General features: G+C 28.7%; 1 protein-coding gene across 3 annotated transcripts; it reads left to right on the top strand.

Moving 5' to 3' along the window:
• Positions 1–137: 137 nt before the first annotated feature.
• Rap2l (Ras-associated protein 2-like) lies at positions 138–18,889 on the top strand. Of its 3 annotated transcripts, none has more exons than XM_087169156.1 (3): positions 138–419; positions 3,369–3,933; positions 18,145–18,889. In XM_087169156.1, the coding sequence occupies exon 2, from the start codon at positions 3,386–3,388 to the stop codon at positions 3,929–3,931; it is 546 nt and encodes a 181-aa protein (XP_087025282.1). In that variant the 5' UTR covers positions 138–419; positions 3,369–3,385; the 3' UTR covers positions 3,932–3,933; positions 18,145–18,889. The 3 variants fall into 3 exon arrangements, with proteins under 3 accessions (XP_087025282.1, XP_087025283.1, XP_087025284.1); XM_087169157.1 differs by lacking the exon at positions 138–419 and adding an exon at positions 429–654; XM_087169158.1 differs by lacking the exon at positions 138–419 and adding an exon at positions 929–1,052.
• The last annotated feature ends 4,166 nt before the right edge of the window (positions 18,890–23,055 follow it).

Below are 23,055 nucleotides of genomic sequence, written 5' to 3'. Positions count from 1 at the left end.
CTCTACCCAAATAGCATATAATGTTTGAAATAAATTTTGATTAAATATCTTTTATGTCAATTTGAAATCAAGAAAAATGACAGGTTTGTGAGTTATTTCTCTGTTTTTGCATACTTTTCTTTTTTTGATTTGGCAACACGTCTGTTTAAGTTATTGAAAATTATTGATATGAGGTCAGCTCTGTGCATTGTATGACTCTTGCTGTCTGCAAATGTTAATTTATTTTTTTGCTTCTTACTTTTATGTTTAAACTGTAGCAATATTTTTAGTTCCCGCCCGAATGTTTTTATTTCATATTGATCACCTATAGTTCAGGCCGAGTGGTGAAAATGATCAGCTGAACGATACAGGACGTGCGTGTGTTGCAGGAAGCTCATTATCAACCCTGCGTTTATTAACTCGCATTATAACTCCGTGAGGTATTTATTGCACTTATCTAATTCTTTTTTAACGACGCATATCACCATTTAAGATTCTGTTGCTTCTTATTTTCGTCCCTTACTAAGTGGGAGTGGCATCAATGATGTTCATTGTTGTAATCCATGCCTTTGTGCAGTGTGATCATGCATGAATATTATTATAGTTTCTAAGTAATCAACTATCCTATATCAATATTCCAGTTCTAGATGATAAATTATATAGTCACATTGTGGGGTATATCACATTTTGTATTAATTATTTCTTATCGTATTTACTTTTCTGATCTTGAATGACTCATGTAAACAGGATACGATAGACTGGCGAAAATCATTTATGCATTTACAAAACTTAATTTCTTATCAAACTTAAGCTTAAAATTCAGTGATCACGTATTTATCTTCGTAAATGATTATATTCTGTTCATCAATACTCATTTTGTAAAAAATTTCTTTAAATATTTTGATATAATAGAATTTAATTTAACTCATTTTATTTTATTATAATTAAATATATGCAAAACTTTGATGCTAATGAAATGAAAATTTTTTATAAGATAATTAAATCGTGTATCCTGAAACTTTCTTCGATCTATGCTTGAAACTCAACAATATTGTTGTACTGTTATATTTCAGGTAGTAATGCAAATTGCTTACCTTAAATGTTCATAATAAAATTTCTAAATATAAAAAAAAATTCCACACATTGTTAAAACTTTTGAAATTATTTTGGAAAATATTCAAATCCCATGTTTTGTTTATTAGGTCAAATAAAGTAACAGTAAAACATCATGTGACAGCTGTCAGTTATAAGCTATTTTTTAGGATTCTAGCATAATTGAACATTCATTGAAACCAAAATAATTTGGACACCTAGGTGTTTAATAAGTGCTTAAGGATTGATATTCAATGATTTTTGTCATAATTCAGATACAGCCTGTCAAAGTATGAAAGATATCAATAATGTCTGAAACCAAATTTGTTAATATTCAAAGTCTAAAAACAGTTGATATTCTAATCTGACTATTTAAATAAAATATTAAAAATAAATTGTTAATGTTTTTTTTATTTATGGTTTCTTTTATTATAGTTTATCTGTTGGTTAGTCTTTTTATATTTCAGGATTTATTTATTAATTTAATAATCTATTTCTCATAAAAGGCTTTATTCTAATAGTTTAAGCAATTATATGTTTAACAGATATGTTAACAGTTATGGCCAATATTTGTTGATATTTATTTACTGATGGAATATAATTTGCATACAGTGTATAAGGATGAAATAAACATATCATTTTAAGAGTTTCTTTGAGTTAGCTTAAGGTTAAATTGTAAACATTATAATTTTCAGAAGAAAAAAAATTCTACTTAAATAGGTGTCATAGTCATGATTAATTATATGAATTCTGTTCAATAAGAAGAATTCTATTGAATTTTTAAATTGTGTTTTTATAAATTGTATAGTAGGATGATATCTTATTAAAATTTCTAAAAATATTATAAACTTCTTAGTTATAAGTTATCTTAGCTGTAACAATAAGGTATTTTATTTATATAATCTTTATCATAAATATTTAAGGAATTTGAATACTTTTTATTAAGTTACAATTTATGTTATGAGAGGCATGTTGATAAAAGAAATTGTTTTATTTAATATTGAAATCCTTTTTGATTACTACTTATTAACCATTATCACTGAGTTAACAGTGTTGTGTGGGTCATATTAGGTAACTTTTTTATCATGATTCTTCTAATGCAGTGTTTCCCAAAGTGTGGAACGCATACCCCCAGGGGTACAGGAACAGTTTAGCGGGGGTACAAGTTCTTATGTGAAATATCTTGCAGGAAACGAAAATTTCAAAACATTTTATTTAAAAACAAGGCTAGCCATTAAAATTTACGATTATGTATTTTTCTATTGGTTACTTTTTGCAGAGTTAACAGTTAATAATTAATGGTGTCAACAGTTGTAATTTTTAACTTTTGTACAATTTTTCTATAGTAAAATATGCATTCACAGCGTTTTCATCATAGAAAAAAAATGGGTGAGAATTTCTCACCCTTTCTCAAAAGCAGGGTGAGATTTCAATAAGTTAAGTGAGATTTCTAAAAACTAAAAAAACACTACAACTCTTTAAAAAAATTATTTCTTTGATTATAATAAATTTTTAACGTCTTCTATTTTTTAAAGCATTGAATATTTTTGGTGCATCATCATAGAAGATTTTGCCTTTACAAGGTATTTGTCCATCTTACATAAGTGCATAAAAAATTTGAACGTCTTACATGAAGAAACCTTACCTACGGTGAACATGTGATTGTAGAGAAATGTGCTCTGAAAGGGGTTCCGTGGTTGTGTTCTGTTGTTCGAAAATGTTCTAAATAATACTGGTAAATAGGGAAGCTAGATAATGGGGCAGATGATGAAAATAATGAAAGATCTAGGAAGAAAAGTGAAACGGATTTTTTTCTAAATGGCGTAATTCGAAGCTTTTTCCAAAATGCAAGAAATTCGCGAATTTTGAAATTGATTTATAGAATGCGCGAATTTCTCGCGGTAATCATTTTTTAATGCGAGCAAAGAAAAAAATATGCGAGATTCTCGCGTTCTCGCGCTGTAGTGAAAACACTGATTCATTTTTTTATTAGTGGTACACAGCATTATGAAAAATTTAGAAAGGATATTTTTCCTATAGTAAAATATGCATTCATTTTTTTATGAGTGGTACACAGCATTACGGAAAATTTAGAAAGGATACACAAAAGTCATAAGTTTGGCAAATACTGTTCTAATGAAGTATTTCATTGACAAAATTGTGGTTACAACTGAAGAGGTTTTACTAATAAGAATATTTATTAATATAAATGAAGAAGTTTTGTATGTAATTTCTAATTAAGTGATTAATTATCAGTGTGTTATTATACCAATAATTTTTTAATTTATTTTCTTCAGTTTCAGAGTAAATAATCATGCGAGAGTTCAAGGTAGTGGTTTTGGGAAGTGGAGGTGTTGGAAAAAGTGCACTGACTGTCCAGTTCGTATCTGGAATGTTCATGGAAAAATATGATCCAACTATTGAAGATTTTTATCGAAAAGAGATTGAAGTTGATTCAGCTCCTTGTGTTCTTGAAATTCTTGATACAGCTGGTACAGAACAGTTCGCATCCATGAGAGACCTTTACATTAAAAATGGTCAAGGTTTTGTTGTAGTATACAGTATTACAAGTCATCAAACATTTCAAGATATCAAGAATATGAAAGAACAAATTATGCGTGTCAAAAATACAGAAAGAGTGCCAATCTTGCTTGTCGGCAATAAAGTTGACTTAGAAAATCAACGAGAAGTGACTACAGTCGAAGGCATGGGACTTGCTCAACTATGGGGCTGTCCATTTATGGAAGCTTCTGCACGTAATAAATGTAATGTGAATGAAGTTTTTGCAGAAATAGTTAGAGAAATGAATTATTCCACAGTTAGGGAGAAGCAAAATTATTGCTGTTGTGTAATTCTTTGATGGTAAGTATTACTTATGTCTATCTATTTAGTTACAATAGTATAATCTCTCTCATTTGGGCTAATACCTGTTCTGAATCTCAGAGAAATTCGTCTAGATTATGCTGGTCACTATTCAAATATACCTAAAGGGGAAAATAGTATTTACTTATTTTTGCTGATAAAATTGAAGAAGGAGCAGGGTAATGTTTACACATGACGTTTTAATCTCTCAATTTTTGTGATTTTTTTTTTTAACGGGGAAAAATTGGAAATTTTAATTTATTTGATATCCATGTGGTGAAAAAAAATGTATTCATTTTCTTGCTGTGAAGAAAATTTACATCACTTATTTTATTATCTTTATTGGCCAATTTTAAATTTTGTCATTCTAAGGAAGAAAAATGTGCTACTGGGTATTTAAGTTCTTATTGCTTGATGTTGTATTATATTTTTATGTGTTAGTCATAATAACATTTAGATTGATGTACTACTATAAGAAACTTGGGATAACCCAAAAAAATTTGCTTATACAGTCGACGCTTTGACCTGTGTTGTCCAAAGGAAAATTTATATAATGATGTAAAATCGCTATATCATGATTACACAAGATTATTACAAATATTAATTCATAAATAAATAAATACTGAATTTATTTCTATGACCGTTTGCCAACAGCCCATTGTGCTGCTCTAGTGTGACAAAAATAAAAAGTATTAAGGTGGGTTTTGCAAGACGAGCCACCTTATTTCCATGTAGGATGAAAAATGTCCATCTTGCATGCTATTTAAACCTGATAAACTCCTAAGTACCAAGCATTTAAAACCTCAACCTCTCTTGACTACCACAAATGCCCGAAGTCAAAAGATGGGTGGCAAAGTTTTTCGACCCTCCCTTTCTTTTAGAAATGACAATATGTATGATCATCTCCTAATTCAGATGTAGAAAAATCCCCAAGAGAAGTGCAAAATGCTCAAATGCACTTCTTCGAAGAGGAATGTAGGAGATAAATTAATTTTAAAATATATCTTTGAGCTCACGAAAGCATAAAAAATTTTCTGAAATACTTTTGTGTTTTCTATATTTTTAAAATTGTATACACTTTAATACAATTTAAAAATTAATGTGGAATTTTAGCAAAACCAGTTTTTAACGAAGAAAATTCCAAAATATTTTTTTAAAAATGTGTAAATTTATTATTTAAAATTAAGATAATTTATAATCTGATTTTGAATTTCAGTTAAATAAATGTTATTTTATTGCAGTATATTTATTTATATTTTTTTATTTGAAGAATAATAATAATTCATATTATGGTAAACTCTAACAATATTAAACATATAATTATGCCCAGATACTTCTCATTTAATAGCAGAGAAATGCATTTTTGTTTTTATATCTTCTATATTCATATAGATAAAATTCATTTTTGAAAATGTCGTAATTAATTCTCTTTCTCTCTTATTATTTGTATACTTTTTCTTATGTTTGTTTTTATTGTAAAATTTTTCATCCATTTTCTTCTTGCTAGCTAATTTTCCCTGGAAATTGTTAAAATGTAAAAATATGGTAACTCACACAATTTGTAAAGCATTTTTTTATACTGAAAAATTAACCTAAAAAATTCTATACATAACAGTAAGAGGCATTTTTATATTCATAAATTTTTACCAACAAATGAGAAAGAATAATTTTAATTGCATTCAATAAATATACAGTCGAACCCCGCTATAGTGAATCGTCTGCGGACTCAGTAATGTGTCCACTATAACCGATGGTTCACTATATCCAAATTTTTTGAAGAATATTTTTTGCATAAGACAGTTGAATGATTGAAAATTGGCTTTGCAATTTTGCATAAGTTATTTAAAAAATTATTAACTAATTAACAGATAATAAAGCAAAAATTGATGGAAAAAGTAATTACGTCGCTAAATATTTGTTTTATTTTCACTTTTTATGAAAAAAATTTGTGATTTTTGATTGAGCACAATTTGATTTTAAATTGAGTTCATCAATTTCCTTATCTACAATGTGCAAAGAATGCAAGATTTTTACATTTTGAACAAGATTTTGGACCATCTTAACAAAGCATCTTCCATGTTTTCTCTTTCAACTCCACGCAGTTTTTTCGGTGAAACCACGTTTTAGTCGTATGCTGCAAGAATTGCACTTCGATTTTTCCAAATGTTTGAAACTGTAGATTTTGACAAGGAAAATTCCTTACACAGTGTCGATTGATTGGTTCCATCATCAATACGCTTTACAATTTTAACTTTGTCCTCTATCGAAAATGCTTTTCTCTTTAGAGAATTTGCCATTTTCACTGCTTTTGAAATAAAAATCTTGTCTCAAATAGATAATGTAAGAATATGAAGAGAGCAGCTGTAGAATGAGTTAAATTGTTCCCCTTCTTGTTTGTCAAGGGGTGATTTGTAAAGAATATGGTTTGAACAGATAAGAAAATTCCAAAAATTCAGCAGGTGGCCAAGTTAACTAGTTGTAGAGCAAGCTTGGGGAAAAGAGATGGACAAGCGAGGCTTGTCAGGGAGGGGGGAGTATAAGATTCTGTTTGACATTTATTACAGTATAGTTAAAAGTGATAAGCATAAAGGAGAGTAATATGACACATTTTATAGGAATGCATTCATTTTCAGTCCCAACACCTACAAGTTTAAAGATGGGAAAAAGATATTTAAAGAAATGAAATTTGAGTCCACTATAACCGAGTTTCCAAGTTCTAAGCTGTTCACTATAAGAGTTAAAAATAACATAATTTAAATAGGAATACGGACGGGACCCCTAAAAAAGTTCATTACATCCGAGTGTTCACTATATCCCAGGTTCACTATAGCGGGGTTCGACTGTAAGTTCTTTGCAGGACAATACTCGTTATACACGGCGAAAAAATCCTGGTAAAGAAACCATATTTCTGGTTAATAAAATCCAAATCTACAGTATTTGAACCTTTTTATTTGGTAGTTTTTTGCTTTCATGTGTGAACGGTTTGTGTGCAAATTCTGGTTTTCAAAATTAAAGTTCTTATTACCAGAAATTTAATAAATGCTAAAAATGAGTAAATTAAGCCAGATAAATTGTTTTTATACCATCCTCTAAGTTATAAGAAAATTGCTAAATTTTATCACTAATTGCAAGGGTCTGTTCAGGCCAAATTTACTACCGTTTATCGGTACCTTCGCAAATTTAACTTAAGAGAAAACAGTAGTTTCACAAAATACTTTTTCTTGAAATTTCATTTTTATATCCCTTACAAAGAGATAAATCCACATTTTTGTGTTGATTTTTTAATATAATTTTTAATTTTCACAAATTATGTCTAAATTTTCACAATAGGTACCTCTCAGAAATACCTAGACTGACCCCTGAATTATAAAGCATTTTATTGTTAATTTTTCAATTTTTTCTTTGGTAAATATTGCCAAATTTTTTGGTCTTCCCATAGAGCCAGAAACGCAGTAAATTTTACCATATTCTGGTAGTTTTGACAGTACTTTTTCACAAATTGTGGGTAGGGGGGAACATAGCCAACATAAGTTTTAAATGATTTCTGAAAAAAAAAAAATTTACATTCAAATTTTTCTTGTTAAAAGAATAAGTTTGCAATAGTTTATTTAGCGAGGTCGAAGTCTTTATTCATTGTGCATGTTTATTTTTTTAATTAAATTAATTATAACGCGGATTAAGCATTAAACTGCTCTCAACATTGTACATGACTTTTAGATTATGCAGAAGGTACTAAAAGTAAGAAAACCTGAATAGTGTTGGTTCTTATGATTTGCAACACTTAGAAACAAAAAATATTTTAGGTATCTGGTACTTTTGAATTATGTCTAAGTCCCTGCGTCCCACTATTTTTCAGCTAGATTGCAGTTCTCCACATTTACAAATTAATATAATTATTCTCTTTACTGTCGGTTCCACATTATTTCCAAAGCTGTTAGCAGTGCTAAAACATTCCAGCATGGCATTCAGTGTAGCATACAGGCATTTCAGAATAATGTCCACTGAATCTAACAACTATTTGACATTTCATAGTCTATAAATGATGAGCTGAACCATACTGCTTCATTACAAGAAATTTAGTGTTCCAGTTAATATTATTTGTTTTTAACATCTGATTCAGTTTCATTACTCAATTTCAAGACTGCAGTATACTTCATTTGTTCACATATTGAAAATGTACACTTGTGGGATTTCACCAAATTGTAATACACAGCATTGATATGTGCTGCTGTGTCATCCCAAAGCTAATCATATATAACATCACTTTGTTTTTTTTTTAATATTGGTTCAAGAAAATTATATGGAAACTAAATTTATTTCTACTGACATTAAAAATTCCTTTGTATTATACATGGTGCGTAGCATTTTTAAAAAGTGCTTATTTTCATCGGGTGTTTTTAAAAAGTGCTTAATTTTCCCTTTTCAAAAATTTTATTTTTTTCGTTGCCATATCGATTTTCGTCTCATATTATGCAAAAGCATGCTTTTCACATTGTTATATTCAACGTTTTCACATCTATTTTGGCTTACATTCGGTCCATAGCATATGAAAGCGCCAATCATTTTATATGTTTGGTGAAATATTTGCGAGTTCATATGTGCATCTACTGAGCTGGGTTCGGTGAGATTATTGCCTTCTCATGTGCAACTCTGCTGCATTTTGCAAGATATTCTCAATTTCAGTTCCACCCTCTGATATTGAACCGTAAAATCTCTCTATCATTTTATAACGGCTAATATAATCAAGAAAAAAGTTCTTTATCAGAAACTTGTTATTTTCTTATTTTTTATTTCTTGTTATCTAAAGTCTATGAAAATTATTTTGCATTTTGTTAATGTATATAACGCTTAAAAATATTTTTTGAGTTCCTAAAAAGTACTTAAAAGGTGCTTATTTTTTGTTAAACGATTTGGCTATGCACCCTGTTATATACTAGAAAGTTTTGTTCTTCTAAATATCTAGAGAGAATGTTTCTAATTAAGGTTTATCTGAGCTAACTGCAATTATGTACCTTCTGTTATAACTTTTTTTTTATTAGAAAAAAAAAACAGAAATCTAAAGTACACATTTAATGGTATAAGCAGGGTTGGAGTTTTTGCCGGCAAAAAGGGGTTTTTGCCAGGACAGTGGCAAAAACCTGGTAAAAACCAGCAAAAACCGAATTATCTAAATTGCTGATTAAATATTATTACAAAATACTTGAAACAAATTTAAATCAATCATAAGGAATAATAATTTTGATACATTACATGAAAAAATTATTTTTAACATATTAATATACCTAAGGGTAATAATTTTTAAAAGATTGAAAGTTTTTGATCTCTTTTCATTTTAGAATCCTGAAAAAAATCTTTTTTTACAAATAAATATTATTATTTGTATAATACTATTATTTATTATAAAAAATTATTATTTGTACAATAATTAACTACACATGTTGATAGATATTTTATGCTTTAAATTATATTTGTATTAATTTAAAAATAAGTTCATTTCACTGGAAAAAAGAGAATAATCACAAATTTTCCAATCAATAATGTTTTAAACTACTAAAATGATACATTATCATTTAATTATGGAATAATGGTTTTGTTAATTTTTTTGTAATTATTTATATTCATAGTATATATTTCAATTTTAGGAATAATTTTGTATCAAAAATGTGTTTTTGTCCTCTCATCTTGGAAAATATAGGTTTTTGCCACTTTGCTTGGCAAAAACCTGTTTTTGCCAGGACGGTTTTTACCGGTATTTACCATGGTTTTCGGCAAAATCTTGCCAACCCTGGGTATAAGTATATTTTATAAGTATGCAGAAAAATTAAAACTATAAAGAAAAAAAACAATTTTCTTAAAAAGGAAAAAGACCATTTATCTTTAATTGCTGTGCTGTTTCAAAATTGACAGTTTTGAAACAGCAAATTTAACAGACATCCATAACTCATCAATACATGATAATGTAAATAGGAAGACTATTCAACTACTTTTAATTATAATTTATGAATAATAATTATAATTAAATAATTGAGATAGCAGGAACTAATGTGGAAACTTTGCTAATTTACCAAAAAAGTTAAATTAAAATTTCAACTTTTATTTTCATTTTGAATTATGCATAACTGACTTGAATGTTTTTATTTTGAATTTTTTTCTATCGGGCTCACGCTTCTCTATTCTTTTTTCAACAGCTGTTTAAATTTAAGTCTTTGGAAAAATTATATTGGTATATTTTTTCAGACATGGTCATATCGTTCTTAATTGGCAGTGTACTGCAGACAATTACTGATACATCTTTATTAAAGCAACATTTTCATATTTTTTTCTATCTTGGTAGAACGAGGAAAAGAAATTTGCATTGCATTAATTTTGCCTCATTGTTATCTTTTTTCGTTTTTCATTGCCATGGAATAGTTTTCTATGAATCAGCTCTTTTCTGATCAATTTAATTATTGAGGATTATTTATGGTATGGGTTTTAATCTCCTGATCCCTATCTTTACCGCACTTCTGCATTGCAGGTTTATAGTTTTACACAAAAATTCATTGCTTTCATGTTGGCAGTCTCTAAAAAAAGAAACTAACTATACTTGATGTTAGTAATACTTTAATTTTAGTTATAAATATTACTTATCCTGTTAATAGGTAATAAGCCTCTTTACCCCCAGAGTTGTCTACTTTATCCTGTACATCTTATGCCAATTTTTTTTTTTTTATCCTTTTTAATAATTTTTTTCAGAGCTTGTTCCCTACCAGCTAATTATTATAATTATTTTTCTTTCATTGCATTTAAAATCTTATAAATTCAAAGAAATTGCTGTTTAAAACATTATATGTTTGTTTTCATAAATATTTAAAAAGTGTTTCTTCCATTTTACTATATTTATAATTTTTAAAATGTTTATTTTGCTCCTTGGTGGTATAAATCCTTGCCAAAAGGTGATTTTAAAAATGAAAATAGTATGCTTTAAATCATTTGTATATAAGTTGCTTATAAAATATATACTCAAAAAATGCTCTATATCATACTAAAAATTTTCCATTATAGTCTAGTTAGAGAAAAAGAGAGAGAAATTTAATTCTACTTACTGTAAAAATCATTGAAATTATTTCTATTCCATTTTGAATAAAATTGATTTACAGTAACTCCTATTCTATAAGTCTTTTACAATAAAATAAAGTTTTAAAATAATGTGGCATTGTTATGCTAACCAATAATAAATAGTGTCTCAAAAAATAGTCTCTTAGATATAAATAAAATATAACTTTACGCATGATTATAAACTTTCAGTGAAATTCATTTTGATTAAATAGAGCTGTAAGCTAGCTGAGGGCACTGATGTTGTCTATGTAATAAAAATAAAAAAATAATAATCATCTGTATCTTTGATAACGATTTAAATTAGGGGTACACAACCTTTTCAGTGAAATGCCACTTGAACAGCAAATTCACAAATGGAGCATTATCAAGTGCATAGGCTTGTTGACGGCAATTATGGTAATTTTTATAATAATAGTTTTAGGCACTACATCCTTTTTATCTGTCAACGTTCTCATATATGTTTGCATTTAATTGAATCCTTTTAAATAATTCGTCCAAAAGTGATGTAAGCAAAATTTATATTGTTTAAAAAAATATTTCCTTTCAAATAAGACAAAGTAAATATAAACATTGGGGGAAATTTTTTATCACATTAAAAAAAGGCTTATTTTAAAATTAATTCCCACAAAAACAAAACTTAAGTGTTCATAGAATGAAAGTTAAAAATAATTAAGACTTAATATTTTTTGAGTAATATTAATGTCTCAATTAAATACTTTAAAGAAAATTTTTAAGGTTTAAAGTGATTAAAATTAAAACCATTAGAACGCCAAATAAGATTCAACAATTAGTTGGGAATGTACTTCAGATATCGAAATTTATATTTAACATTATAAAAGACTTTATGGATGTTACTTTTTGTTTTTTTGTTAGAAGGTATTTTTTAAGGATCAAAAAATTACAAACAGAATTATAAGAGTGAACAGTTGAAAATAAAGTTATTCCTCTTCTTTTTGAACTTCGCGTGTTCTAATAAAATTATTTAGAATGCAAATTTGAAGTAACGTGTAAATGAATTACTCTAACCAGTGCCTGATCTATCTTAAGACCTAAGAGTTGTTCTTTTTTTGCGTATGTCATTTGTTTTAAGAATTGTACATTGGAATTGAGTTAATAAATATAATATAAGTTTATATTTACCATAATATCTTTACATGACATTTACTTATGTTATTTAAGATTTAAAAACATTTAATATGTAAGCATGGTTTAAAGAAATGACCAGTGGGGTATGCAGACTCTAACGCTGACTGCCTTATAAAAAAAATAAAAAAAAATTTAAAAAAAACTTGCTTTTTCGATATAATCGGCACAAATAAAGTACGCCATAAAAGTTATTTAATTGCATATTTAAAAACTCGTGCCATATTAATATCGCATAAAAAATACTTATTTTCGAAATGATATGGAAATGCGTTGCTATAGAAGCCAAAAACAAAAAAAGAAAAACATTATTTACATTAACGATGAAATCGGCACATTTAAAATATTATTTAAATGAGCTATCCGAAATTCTATTAAAATTTACATTGAAATCCGTAGTAATAACTGAAGATAGAACAATTAAAAATTCACTTCGATTGTCTGTCGATGAAATCAGCGCACTAATTAAGATCATTAAAAGTGATTACTCAATTTTGTAAGTGTTGATAATTATTTAAATTTAAGGAACTAGTATATTTTCTAAAATTGTATTGATAAGTGTTTTAATTTCTTCATATTCTTATCTTATTTTATTTATTTATTTTATTAGAAACCTTCAGATGCAAATAATGCTTATTTTCTAAAAATCTGTTAATAAATGTTCTAATTTCCTTTTATGAGATAGTTTAAGAATATATATTGTTACTTTAACTTATTTACGTATTTCAACTTCAAAATAAACAATGCTCATTTTCTCATTCTTTCACTTAATCTCTCTTTCACTGTCAGAAAATGACATTTTTCTTATGGGTCGATACTAATGTCTTTAAAAAGACAAAAGACTAGTTAAGAAAAATATTTTTGTCTCCCTTTGTTATTTTAAAAAAAAAGCCTTAAGGACTTGAAGCTGTTACTTCCATTAAAATTAATATTTTTAACATGTTTATAACTGAAATTATTATCCCCTAACCATGTTATCATTTCTTCAACAACAACAAAAAATCATTTTCCCCTTATTTAATATATTTTAGTACTTTTTTTAATGTAGAGCTTGACTCTTTTGTTTTTCTTGCCTAGTTCAGTAGCAGTGTTCTAGCGTTTTAAAAAGAGCGGCCCGCCCCACCTGCCCTTTCATCCCTATAAATGCGCTTTTCCTCCCCTTTTTGTAAAAATAAGCGGCCATTTTGTAAAAACACTGCCTTTTTACTTTATATCTTCAAGGAAGTTATTTTATTTTCTTAATCACTTGTTTTATTAAGAAGACCACTTCTGCTTTATTTTGTTATTGATAGTTATTTTACTTTAATTTTTAATTTCATTCCTTCATTTTAATAAGTTTTTTCTTATGTTTGGTTATGCAGTTAAAATTCGCATAGTATTCGACCCCAGAGATATTCATCTATTTATTTTTTTGGCGATAATGAATTTTTTAGTGATTTTAAATTTTGGTAAATAAATGCCTTTTTCTAAACAAATACCTTTTATTTAAAAATGTACCTTTAAATTTTTATTTTCTCCCAATTTTCATTTTAAAATGTAAAGAAAGCTTTAAAGTTTATCAGTAAAAAAAAATTTTTAATAATATTTTTTTTATTTATTTATTTATTTATTTTTTTTTTAAGAATATTTATATACAGATATCGTCTTTTGGCTTGCCTTTAATTATTTTTCAAAAGCTAAATTTTTCTGGTTAGATAATAAGTGTGAGTATACTTACTTTGTACTTATAGTACTTTGTGAAATATACACATAAAATAGTATAAGAGGGTAATTTACAAATTGATCAAATTCTGTTATTGCATAATGTTACACATTTTGATTTTTAATTGCGGTATGTGAATGCCCTTTAAAAACTCTAAGTGCCCTTTCCTGTGAGGAAGTACTCTGCCCTTTTTTATTCTTAGGGGGAACTCTACATTTGTAACAAATATTAATTTGGCCGTATACTGCGTATTCAGCGGTCGAATAGTGACATTTTTTTAGTAAAATAATTATTAATAAATATTATTTTTTATATAAGAATAAGTTTTATCATTATGAAAAATAATCAAAATTTAACTATATTTATTGATATGGTGTAAAGGGAAAAAACTAAATTATCTGTAAGCAATTAAAGATAAGTGAAAAACTGACTAACAGCCATTAAAGATAAAATATAAAAAAGGAGAAATAAGAAGAAAAAAATCTTCTTAATTCTTAAAGCAAAACTTAAATGCTAAAATTATTTTCCGTTAAAACAAGCATCCATGAAACTTTATAAGAAATATAGTTGATGAGAAATGCTGTTAAAAATGCCGTGCAATCATAAATCGCACATAAAAAAATATTATATACAAAAGCAAAACGGAATAAGAAAAAAAAATTATCTTAATTCTGGAAGAAAATTTTAAAGCTGAACATCTCAGTTTTCCAATTACCGTATTTTCGCGAAAAAGTGAAGAAAAACGAAAGTTTAATAGAAGTCCTCTTAATTGCTTCATCCTAATAAAAACACGAAGAGAAAATGTTAAATAGAAACCAAAACAGAAATCGTCCTTAATTTTTGAAAGAAAAATTTTATGCTAAAAATCTTTTTAAACTTTTTTACTTCGATGTATTTTTAGAAGAAAAGATGCAATAAAAAAATACAATTCGTTAGAAACGTTCTTAAAATATGTTATGTCACAATAAAAACGCCTATATAAAGAAAAAAAAAGGCAAAAAACTGGGGGGGAGAGGTTATTAATAGTTCGTAAAGCCCCAGAAGCAGAAAGTGCCTAAAACTGCGACGTACGTCGCAGAACAAACGAGGTCCTGCAGAACAATTTGTATCTTGAATAAGTGACAGCATATTCCTGCGATAATAATTTATTAATAATTCATCGTCATTAACAAAATTTTTCACCTCAAAAGTGATTGAAAAAGTAACAAATCAAGAATGTTTGCCTTGGTTTAAAAATAATGTACAGTATCTGTGTATGATCCTGTATTTTAATAAATGAAAATATGTATTTTTCGGCGGAAGAGCCGCGGCGCTATCGAAAAAAAAGTTGTTTTTTTCCTACATGCGGCGCTTCCGATGCAGCGGCGCTTCCGACGAAATATTTTTTAGTAGCAAAAAAATTTGTCAAGGAAAGTTATTTAAGATGGAATAATTTTCTGAGAGAAAGACTATTTAAAAAAATTAACAACGAAGTCAACGAAATATTCGCCTATATCGCGATCTGCTGCAGAACATCGCCAATTCTTAGCAAACTTTTTGGCAGCAGCCTGTAAGAAAATAAATAAACGAAATAATAACTTTAAAAAAACATCGCATAAGGAGAAAATTTAAAAGGTATGCATCTTGTATCCACCCCCAGCTTAAGGAAAAATCGCAAGCTAGAAATCTATTTAGCGCCTTGGCAATTGTAATTTGAGCGAACAGAAAAGGAAGTATAGGACCCTAAATCCGACACTCACGGGACTGACGAAATGCCGAACTTCGGATCTCTTTCGGAAATTCCAATATGGCCCCCAAATTTTACTATAATTCAATTCCACTGTTAATTTCAGAAAAACCAATAAATTTAGTCAAGTTTCGATCGTAGATTATGATGGGGTGAATTTAAAACTGGCCCATCTTAAGAGAAATTTTACTAATCAAAATAATAATCTATATAATATAATCAAGAAGAAATAATCAGAATCCTATGAAGAAGAAATAATCGTTTCTTCTTTGGAGCGAGATCATAGTTCTCGTTTTTTCTTTTAGATAACATTTTGTTTTAACAAAAGACGCTTACCTCGCAAGAAGAAAAAAAAAGCTAACAGGGAACTACAAAAAAAAAAAAAATATTTTAACAATTAATGCTAAGAAACTAACATTGAATAACAACAAAAAACAAGCTAAAAACTAATAACGATAAAAAAAAAACAAGCAAGCAACAATTAACAAGAAAAAATAAAAAGCGGCAAAATAAAAAAAAATTTATGAATCGAATAAAAAACAGCAAAAGGGATAGAATTCATTTTGTTGTCCACCTGGTAGTTTCAATGTCAACTGGGTGTGGCCAATTTATGGTCAAACAGAAGAGGGAAATTTGGGGGTAAAGCACAAGCACAGCTGTCAAGATTGATTGATCAGTTTTTTCCAACTTCCATTTCTTTATTTTGTTCATTGGAAATGCAAGTGTTTTTACTTCTCACTTTATTTTAAACTGCTTAAGAAACAGATGTTTCTTTTGACACAGATTTATAGTTTTTTTTCAAGCTTTTTTATTTTTAAAAGATAAAATAAAGTAAGTTACTTCAACAGAATAAAATTCCAAATAAAAAGAATATAGCTGATTTTTTTTGTCTTATCAATATAAATTTCTTAAAAAAAAAAATTTAAAAAAAAGATTAGATCAGATTAAGTGCCAAATTTTGGAATGCTGGATTAGGGGTCCCATACCCTGTTCTTTTCCCCAACCCCTTTTAAATATTGAGTCACATTGGGTTATTTCCATTGAAGGAGAGGGCATTCTACCCACTAAAATTACACCCTCAAAGATTGTGAAAGTGAAACTTATTTCCCGTTCGCTAATTTCTTCAGAATTTTTTTGGGGCCTGTTTAGTTATTTCTTATTCTTGTTATTATTAGTTATTTCATTATTATTAGCTGTTTCGTTATTATGACGTTATCATTTTTCCTCAAATTGTTAACGGTAATAAATTTTAAAATCTTTTTATTTTAAAATCTTTCTTTTAATAAATTTTTATTTTATTTTTCTTATTGCATTGTTTTACGGATTCCTGTAATCAGTTCAGCCTTAATTCAGCTACTGAACATATAAATATTTTTTTGCTGTTCTTCTGTTTTTTTGGCGCGGTGCGAACTAGTAAGAACAACTTTATTTTATATAGTTTTGTTGTTTTCTTTTCTTTTTTTTTGCTGAAAGAGAAAACTTTTTTTGTTGCTTTTTTTTTTTTCGCTGAAAAAGAAATTTTTTATTATAATTTAGAAATTAAAACTTTATTTTGTGAAATGCATAAAAAAATGTAATTTTTTATTATACAGATATTCTAAATGGTAATTTAAAGGTCTCATCTGAAAGGATGCTGATATATGCGGTTCAGCGCCATTGCGGCGCTTACTATAACTTTTTTTAAAAAAAATTCATTTCTATCTAGGTGCGGCGCTTCTAACGAAGCGGCGCTTTCGCCGAAAAATACGGTATTTTAATGTAAAGCTAACTTTTTTTCGCTGTGAAATCCTTGCAGAACATTTGTATATATTAATAAGTACTGTTGCAGAACATTTGAAAATATTCTGCTTCTGGGCGTAAAGCACAACTTTAGCTTTAAAAATCACAAATCTCTATGTTATCGGTATTACCCTGATCTGTATTAAGTTCTACGAAAAGCTCTCTGTTGAAATACTGGTCTATAGTAAAAACAGCAAAAACTAAACAAATAGAAACGTCACAAAACTGACTTGCCGGAATATAATTTTAAAAAAAGAAAGGGGAAAAAATCGACAGTACAAAACTCGTGGTTCAATATAAAATACAAATCTAACTTAAATTCTTCAAATTTCACTTTTCCATTTGTTTCCCAGGACATATATTTGCAAGTTTTAGAACTTAACAAATGTGTGTAAAAACTGTTTCCAATAATCTATTATTTTCATATTATTTTGAAGAAAAAAAAGCAATTAAAAAAACTTGTTCGAAAAAGTATTTTCCTAAAAATAAATTGTCGAATATTCGGCAAAACAGCCAAATAGTGGCAAAATATTCATTACAGCCCTACTTAAATGAATCTATTAAAATGTTAAATAATAAAAATTAGGATCACTTGACCATGTTATCATTCTCTAACTGTAGTGAAAAAAATGTATTATAATTTTAGTATTTTTTAATAGTAAACCTAACTGCTATGTTTTTCTTATCTAGTACCTTTTCCATGCCTTATTACAAAAAATTAGAAATTTCTGGCTAATTTATTATTGTCTTTTTATTTCCTTAGGTGTTCACAAAAAATGGCAACTGTTGTATTTCTTAATGTGGACCAATGGCCTGATGCTATTGCTTGAAAGAAGTATGGAAGGCTGCCTTATAGACTGTTCTTGCTGCTCACATGAAAAGGAAAGTGTGTTCTCGTGCAATAGAAATTACATTTACCACTATGCCTTGTATCTTAACTATAACAGATACAACAGGGAGAACACAATTTTATTAGTTGTTTCGGGCGGAGAACTACTTATTGTTTCAAAAAAACTGCCTCCCTACTGTGATTATGAATACCGAAGATATGTAATTTGTACATCCAAGCATTACTTAAGTAATCCTTTGGTTTGTTTGTTTTTTTTTCTTTTGTTTTCTGTACATGTGCAATTATTTCAGGTCAACATAAACATTGTGTAAAATAAAAAAAAAATCATAAATAATATTGTATCGCTGTGTCAAGACAAAAATCAAAGGATTGCACATATATCAAGAATTTGTGACAGCAATATATTTTAGCTTTACCGACTAAATATTAGTTTTAACTTATGCTATGTTTTTGTACATTATACTCAGATGTGTAGAGTAATAATTTTTGTATCTTGTATATTTTAGCCCTTTATATGAATGACATCGAGAGTATTTAGTCAACATGTACTAAAAACAATCTTTTTATCTCTGAATTCTAACTTATCTTCAGTCATATTGTAACTACTTTTTGTAATTGTACAGTTGAAATAAATAAATTTTTAAGATATTATTTAGAATATTAGTTTTTGTTTTAGTGATCAGTGCAAAATTTTGTATGTTCATTCTTTTTTCTGTCTCGTCACTCATCATATACTACTAAAGAAAGAATCATATACTACTAAACAAATAGTATCCAAAATGTTCCATTTTTACTTATTAAGATCTACTAAATACAAAGTACTTTATTAATGTACTTCAAAAATAAACGTTTGTGATTAAATCAAAACTTTATAGTCTTGATTTAATCACAAACCTTTTCTCAAAAATCGCCAAAATAATTTGCCTTAATTTAAGCCTGCTTAAAAGATAATATTACTTGTAGATCTTGTAAAATTTCTTAAAATGAATTGATCTGATTTTGAAAACAAATCTTTCGTGTCTTTATTCGTTTTCAAAATATTTGTGTTAACTGAAACAGACATCAACCATTGAATTATTAAGAAATATCAATTGCTAATGGAAATAATCGTACATAATTATTAATTAATGTTTTATTATTGCCTTAAAAATTAAACAACTAAGAATAAATTAGTTTTCATAAATTTATGTAATGATAATTTTTAATTTATTTTAATCCTTGATAGAAAATAGTTTGCAATGTAATAGTTTACTTTGAAACTTTATCTGAACATTTGTTAAAATCTTTTAGTATACATTTTCGAGCTGAAAATTTAATAGGTCCTACAAAACAAATTAAAATTACAATGTATGCTTAAAAGGTATCACTATTAGCATTTAATCTTTTTATGTTTAGTTATGATTAAATATGTGTTTCTTGTTTTTACTTATTTTGTTTATTATTTAAATGCATACTTTTATTTAATTGAATCTAGTGTTTGTTGTACAAAATTAGTTAATTAAATTTGTTTATATTTTATTATTAGCAATTTTTTTTATCTTTTGTGTCTTTTGATATAATTTTGTTTTTGTTCATTTCTGAGTATTTTAGACTTTTAATTTCAAGTAGAGCAGAAGACTTATTTAAACTTATGTGTTGATTTGGTTATAAGGCTCTAGAGCTAGAGAGGGACAATCATAACTTCTTACTTTTTCTCAAGCATATCAGGGGTTTAGATTAATTCCATAACTCTCTTATGATTCTATCTCTACTAACGAAGGTTGCTTAAACGATAATCTCCAAGTACAATTCTTCGATTTGATGAAAAATATTTTTTGTAACACCAAAATTCTAAGCCTGTCATCTTATTGATTAATGGTTCCTAATTCTCCTTCCTTGAAGATTTTTTCTAAAGCTAGATAACTGGTAGCAATTTTGTAGAATAAGCAAATTTAAACAACTTTCAGGATAGAAACAGTCGCCTGTAATTTTTTGGGGGGAGGGAATTTTTCTTTTTCCAGTTATTAAAAAAATTCCTGAAAAAAAGTTTATTTGGCCGAAAACTCCTCTTTGGCTGATTTATGGGTCAGCCAAAGACTTCCAGCCAGTATGCCCGTGTCTAATTCGAACTCCAGCGTCTACTATCTCATCCATGGCACCAAGTGTTAAGGATTTGAGAGAAAACTAAAACTAATTTTTTCAGTGAAATTGAACTCTAAACAAACGAAATAGGTTCATTTAAGAACAACACTTCTACAATAAATAAGATTTTAGTACAAATTACGGAATAAGGGGGAAATTTTTAAAATCTAAGGAAAGGTTGTTTCCAGATTTATTTTTTAATAGCCTTTTATTCAAAAAAAAATTTCGTACGGCTTTATTCGAAAATGTATGCATGAAATAAGCAAAATAAAAGAATAAATATAAATACATCAGTGGGTAATATTGAACCCTAAGAGGGACACAAAGTCCACCGATACTTCATTATGTTTCTAGCGGCCCAAAATAATTTGAAAATTACCACTTGTTTGAAATACTGAATTGAATTTTGGGTATGGTTGTAGGTATTCAGCATTAGTGTTACATGTTCTACATATCTGGCATTCACTTGAATAGCCTTTTATTCTTAGGTAGGTAATTTATTTACATCGCACTAGGGCTATTGGCGACGGTCTGGGAAACATCCCTGAGCATGATCCGAAGACAAGCCATCGTAATTTTGATCCTCTGCAAAGGAGATAGCTGCCCAGCTTTGGTCGCCCGACGACATGCACGCGAAGTCGAGCACTTTAGGTTGAATATTTTTTTATTTTATTTTATAACCGTCGTTGAACAGCCGACCCAATTTAAGTGTTTACGACTAATAATGTTAAACTCCGTAGCCTTGTAATTTTGAACCCAATCCAGAAGACAAGGTAACTCCTGGATCGAGTATCTGGAGAAATTAGCCTTCGTGGAGGACTTTTTGATGGAGCTCACCCGCATTTGCGTTACATGGAGAGGAAGACCACGAGAACCTCCCATGATCCGTCAACCACTGAGGATATTTCACGTCAGCACTGTTGTCGGTGCAAGCCGGATGTGGGATTCGAACCCGGTTCACCTCATTGGAAAACAAACGCTCTCTCCCTTGAGCCATCACGGCCAGGTAGAATAGTTTAACGAGAACGGATACCGCTCACCCTCGGTTCTTACGCAGGCTGATCAAAGTGGTTACCCACCCGCTTAGCAACACCGCCAGTGATGCCTGTCTTCGGTGTTCTACTGGGAACCTTGTCTTTACGATCAGTTCACTGCGGGATCCTTATTTATAAATTCGTTTTGTAAATTATCCTTACTTTGGTTACTTTTCGCAATTTAAAAACAAAACAATTGATTTGTGCCATAACTAAGTGCAAATATTTTTAATTAATTGCATTGAAGCTAGGGGGATGTAACTTGAAGAATATATTATTGAAATAGTGTGGAGTGCCGACGGAATATAATCTATACTGCTGCTGGAAACAAAAGCATTCTGAACTTAACATTTTCAAATAAAGCAGGTAATAGCCTCTCCCTTTAGTTACAATTCATTATTTATGGAAATTAAAGTAGGATAAAAATTAAAAAAAATTGCAGAGCAATTTTGCAACTTAATGGAAAAATTGCGAAGTACTTTTACAACTTTCAAATTCAGTATTGTTACTTAATGATCAAAAAATTTATGTCAAATGATAAACATCTTCCCAATACTGAATCCAACTTTTCAGCAACCGGCGAGAGGATTTCTTTATTAATTCTGTTATCACATGTTTTATCAGCTTCTTATTTTTTCTGTAAAGCAAACATTCTATTACTTTGTTTATCGAATCTTGAAGGGGCAATTTACTTTTTCGCCTTTTATTCGTCTGACTTAGCGGATATTAGTGATTTTTTTTTCTTACTGCAGAATAAAATAAGATGAATAATTATTGTAATTTTAGTCGTTCGTTCTAATTTATGTACAAGATTGTTTTATTGTGATAAATATTTAAGATATTCTAATTTGATTTCTAATAAATAATTTTGAGTTACATCACCTTATTACTTGATTAAAAACTTCATTCGCTTCTAAAATATACAAATTGAAAATAACAGTCGACATGTTTCAAGCGTTCAAATAATAAGCTCCCATTTTCCAGACGTGAATGAGAGGAAACAAAAGAGATTTGAAATGTAAAACGTAAATTTGCCAACAAAATATGGAAAAATGAAAGAAAGAAACCAAACTATTAAAACCACAGTAGCCGAAAAAAGAAAAAAAGAACCTCGGTGACTGAATGATAAAAAAACAAAATGAATATGAATAAAACAAAATTCTAGGGCATCAAGATTAATTGATGTGATTTCAAAAATGTGCAGCAATTTTATTTTATAACCGTCGTTGAACAGCCGACCCAATTTTATGGGTTTACGACTACTAATGTTCAACTCCGTAGCATTGTAATTTTGAACCCAATCGAGAAGACAAGGGAACTCCTGGATCGAGTATTGGGAGAAATTTGCCTTCGTGGAGGACTTTTTGATGGAGCTAACCCGCATTTGCATTGCATGGAGATTAAGACCACGAGAACCTCCATCTGTAAGCCTGACGGCAAGGGGACTCTAACCCATGATCCGTCTACCACTGAGGATACTTAACGTCAGCACTGTGGTCGGTGCAAGCCGAATGTGGAATTCGTATCGACTGGTATTCGAACCCGGTTCGCCTCATTGGAAGGCGAACGCTTTATCCCCTGAGCAATCGCGGCTCATGTGCAGCAATTAATGATTTCTCTTGTTCTTGATAGGGAACATATCGATCGTGTACCTTATGTCTAAATTTTT

Source organism: Parasteatoda tepidariorum, chromosome 8, assembly GCF_982258835.1.
Source record: "Parasteatoda tepidariorum strain Cologne lab strain chromosome 8, Ptep-v5.0, whole genome shotgun sequence".
Lineage (NCBI taxonomy): Eukaryota > Metazoa > Arthropoda > Arachnida > Araneae > Theridiidae > Parasteatoda > Parasteatoda tepidariorum.
This window is presented reverse-complemented; position numbering and strand designations above follow the sequence as displayed.

Bases quoted from the DNA above. Each gene is read 5' to 3' on its own strand.
- Rap2l (XM_087169156.1), top strand. From the start codon at position 3,386: ATGCGAGAGTTCAAGGTAGTGGTTTTGGGAAGTGGAGGTGTTGGAAAA.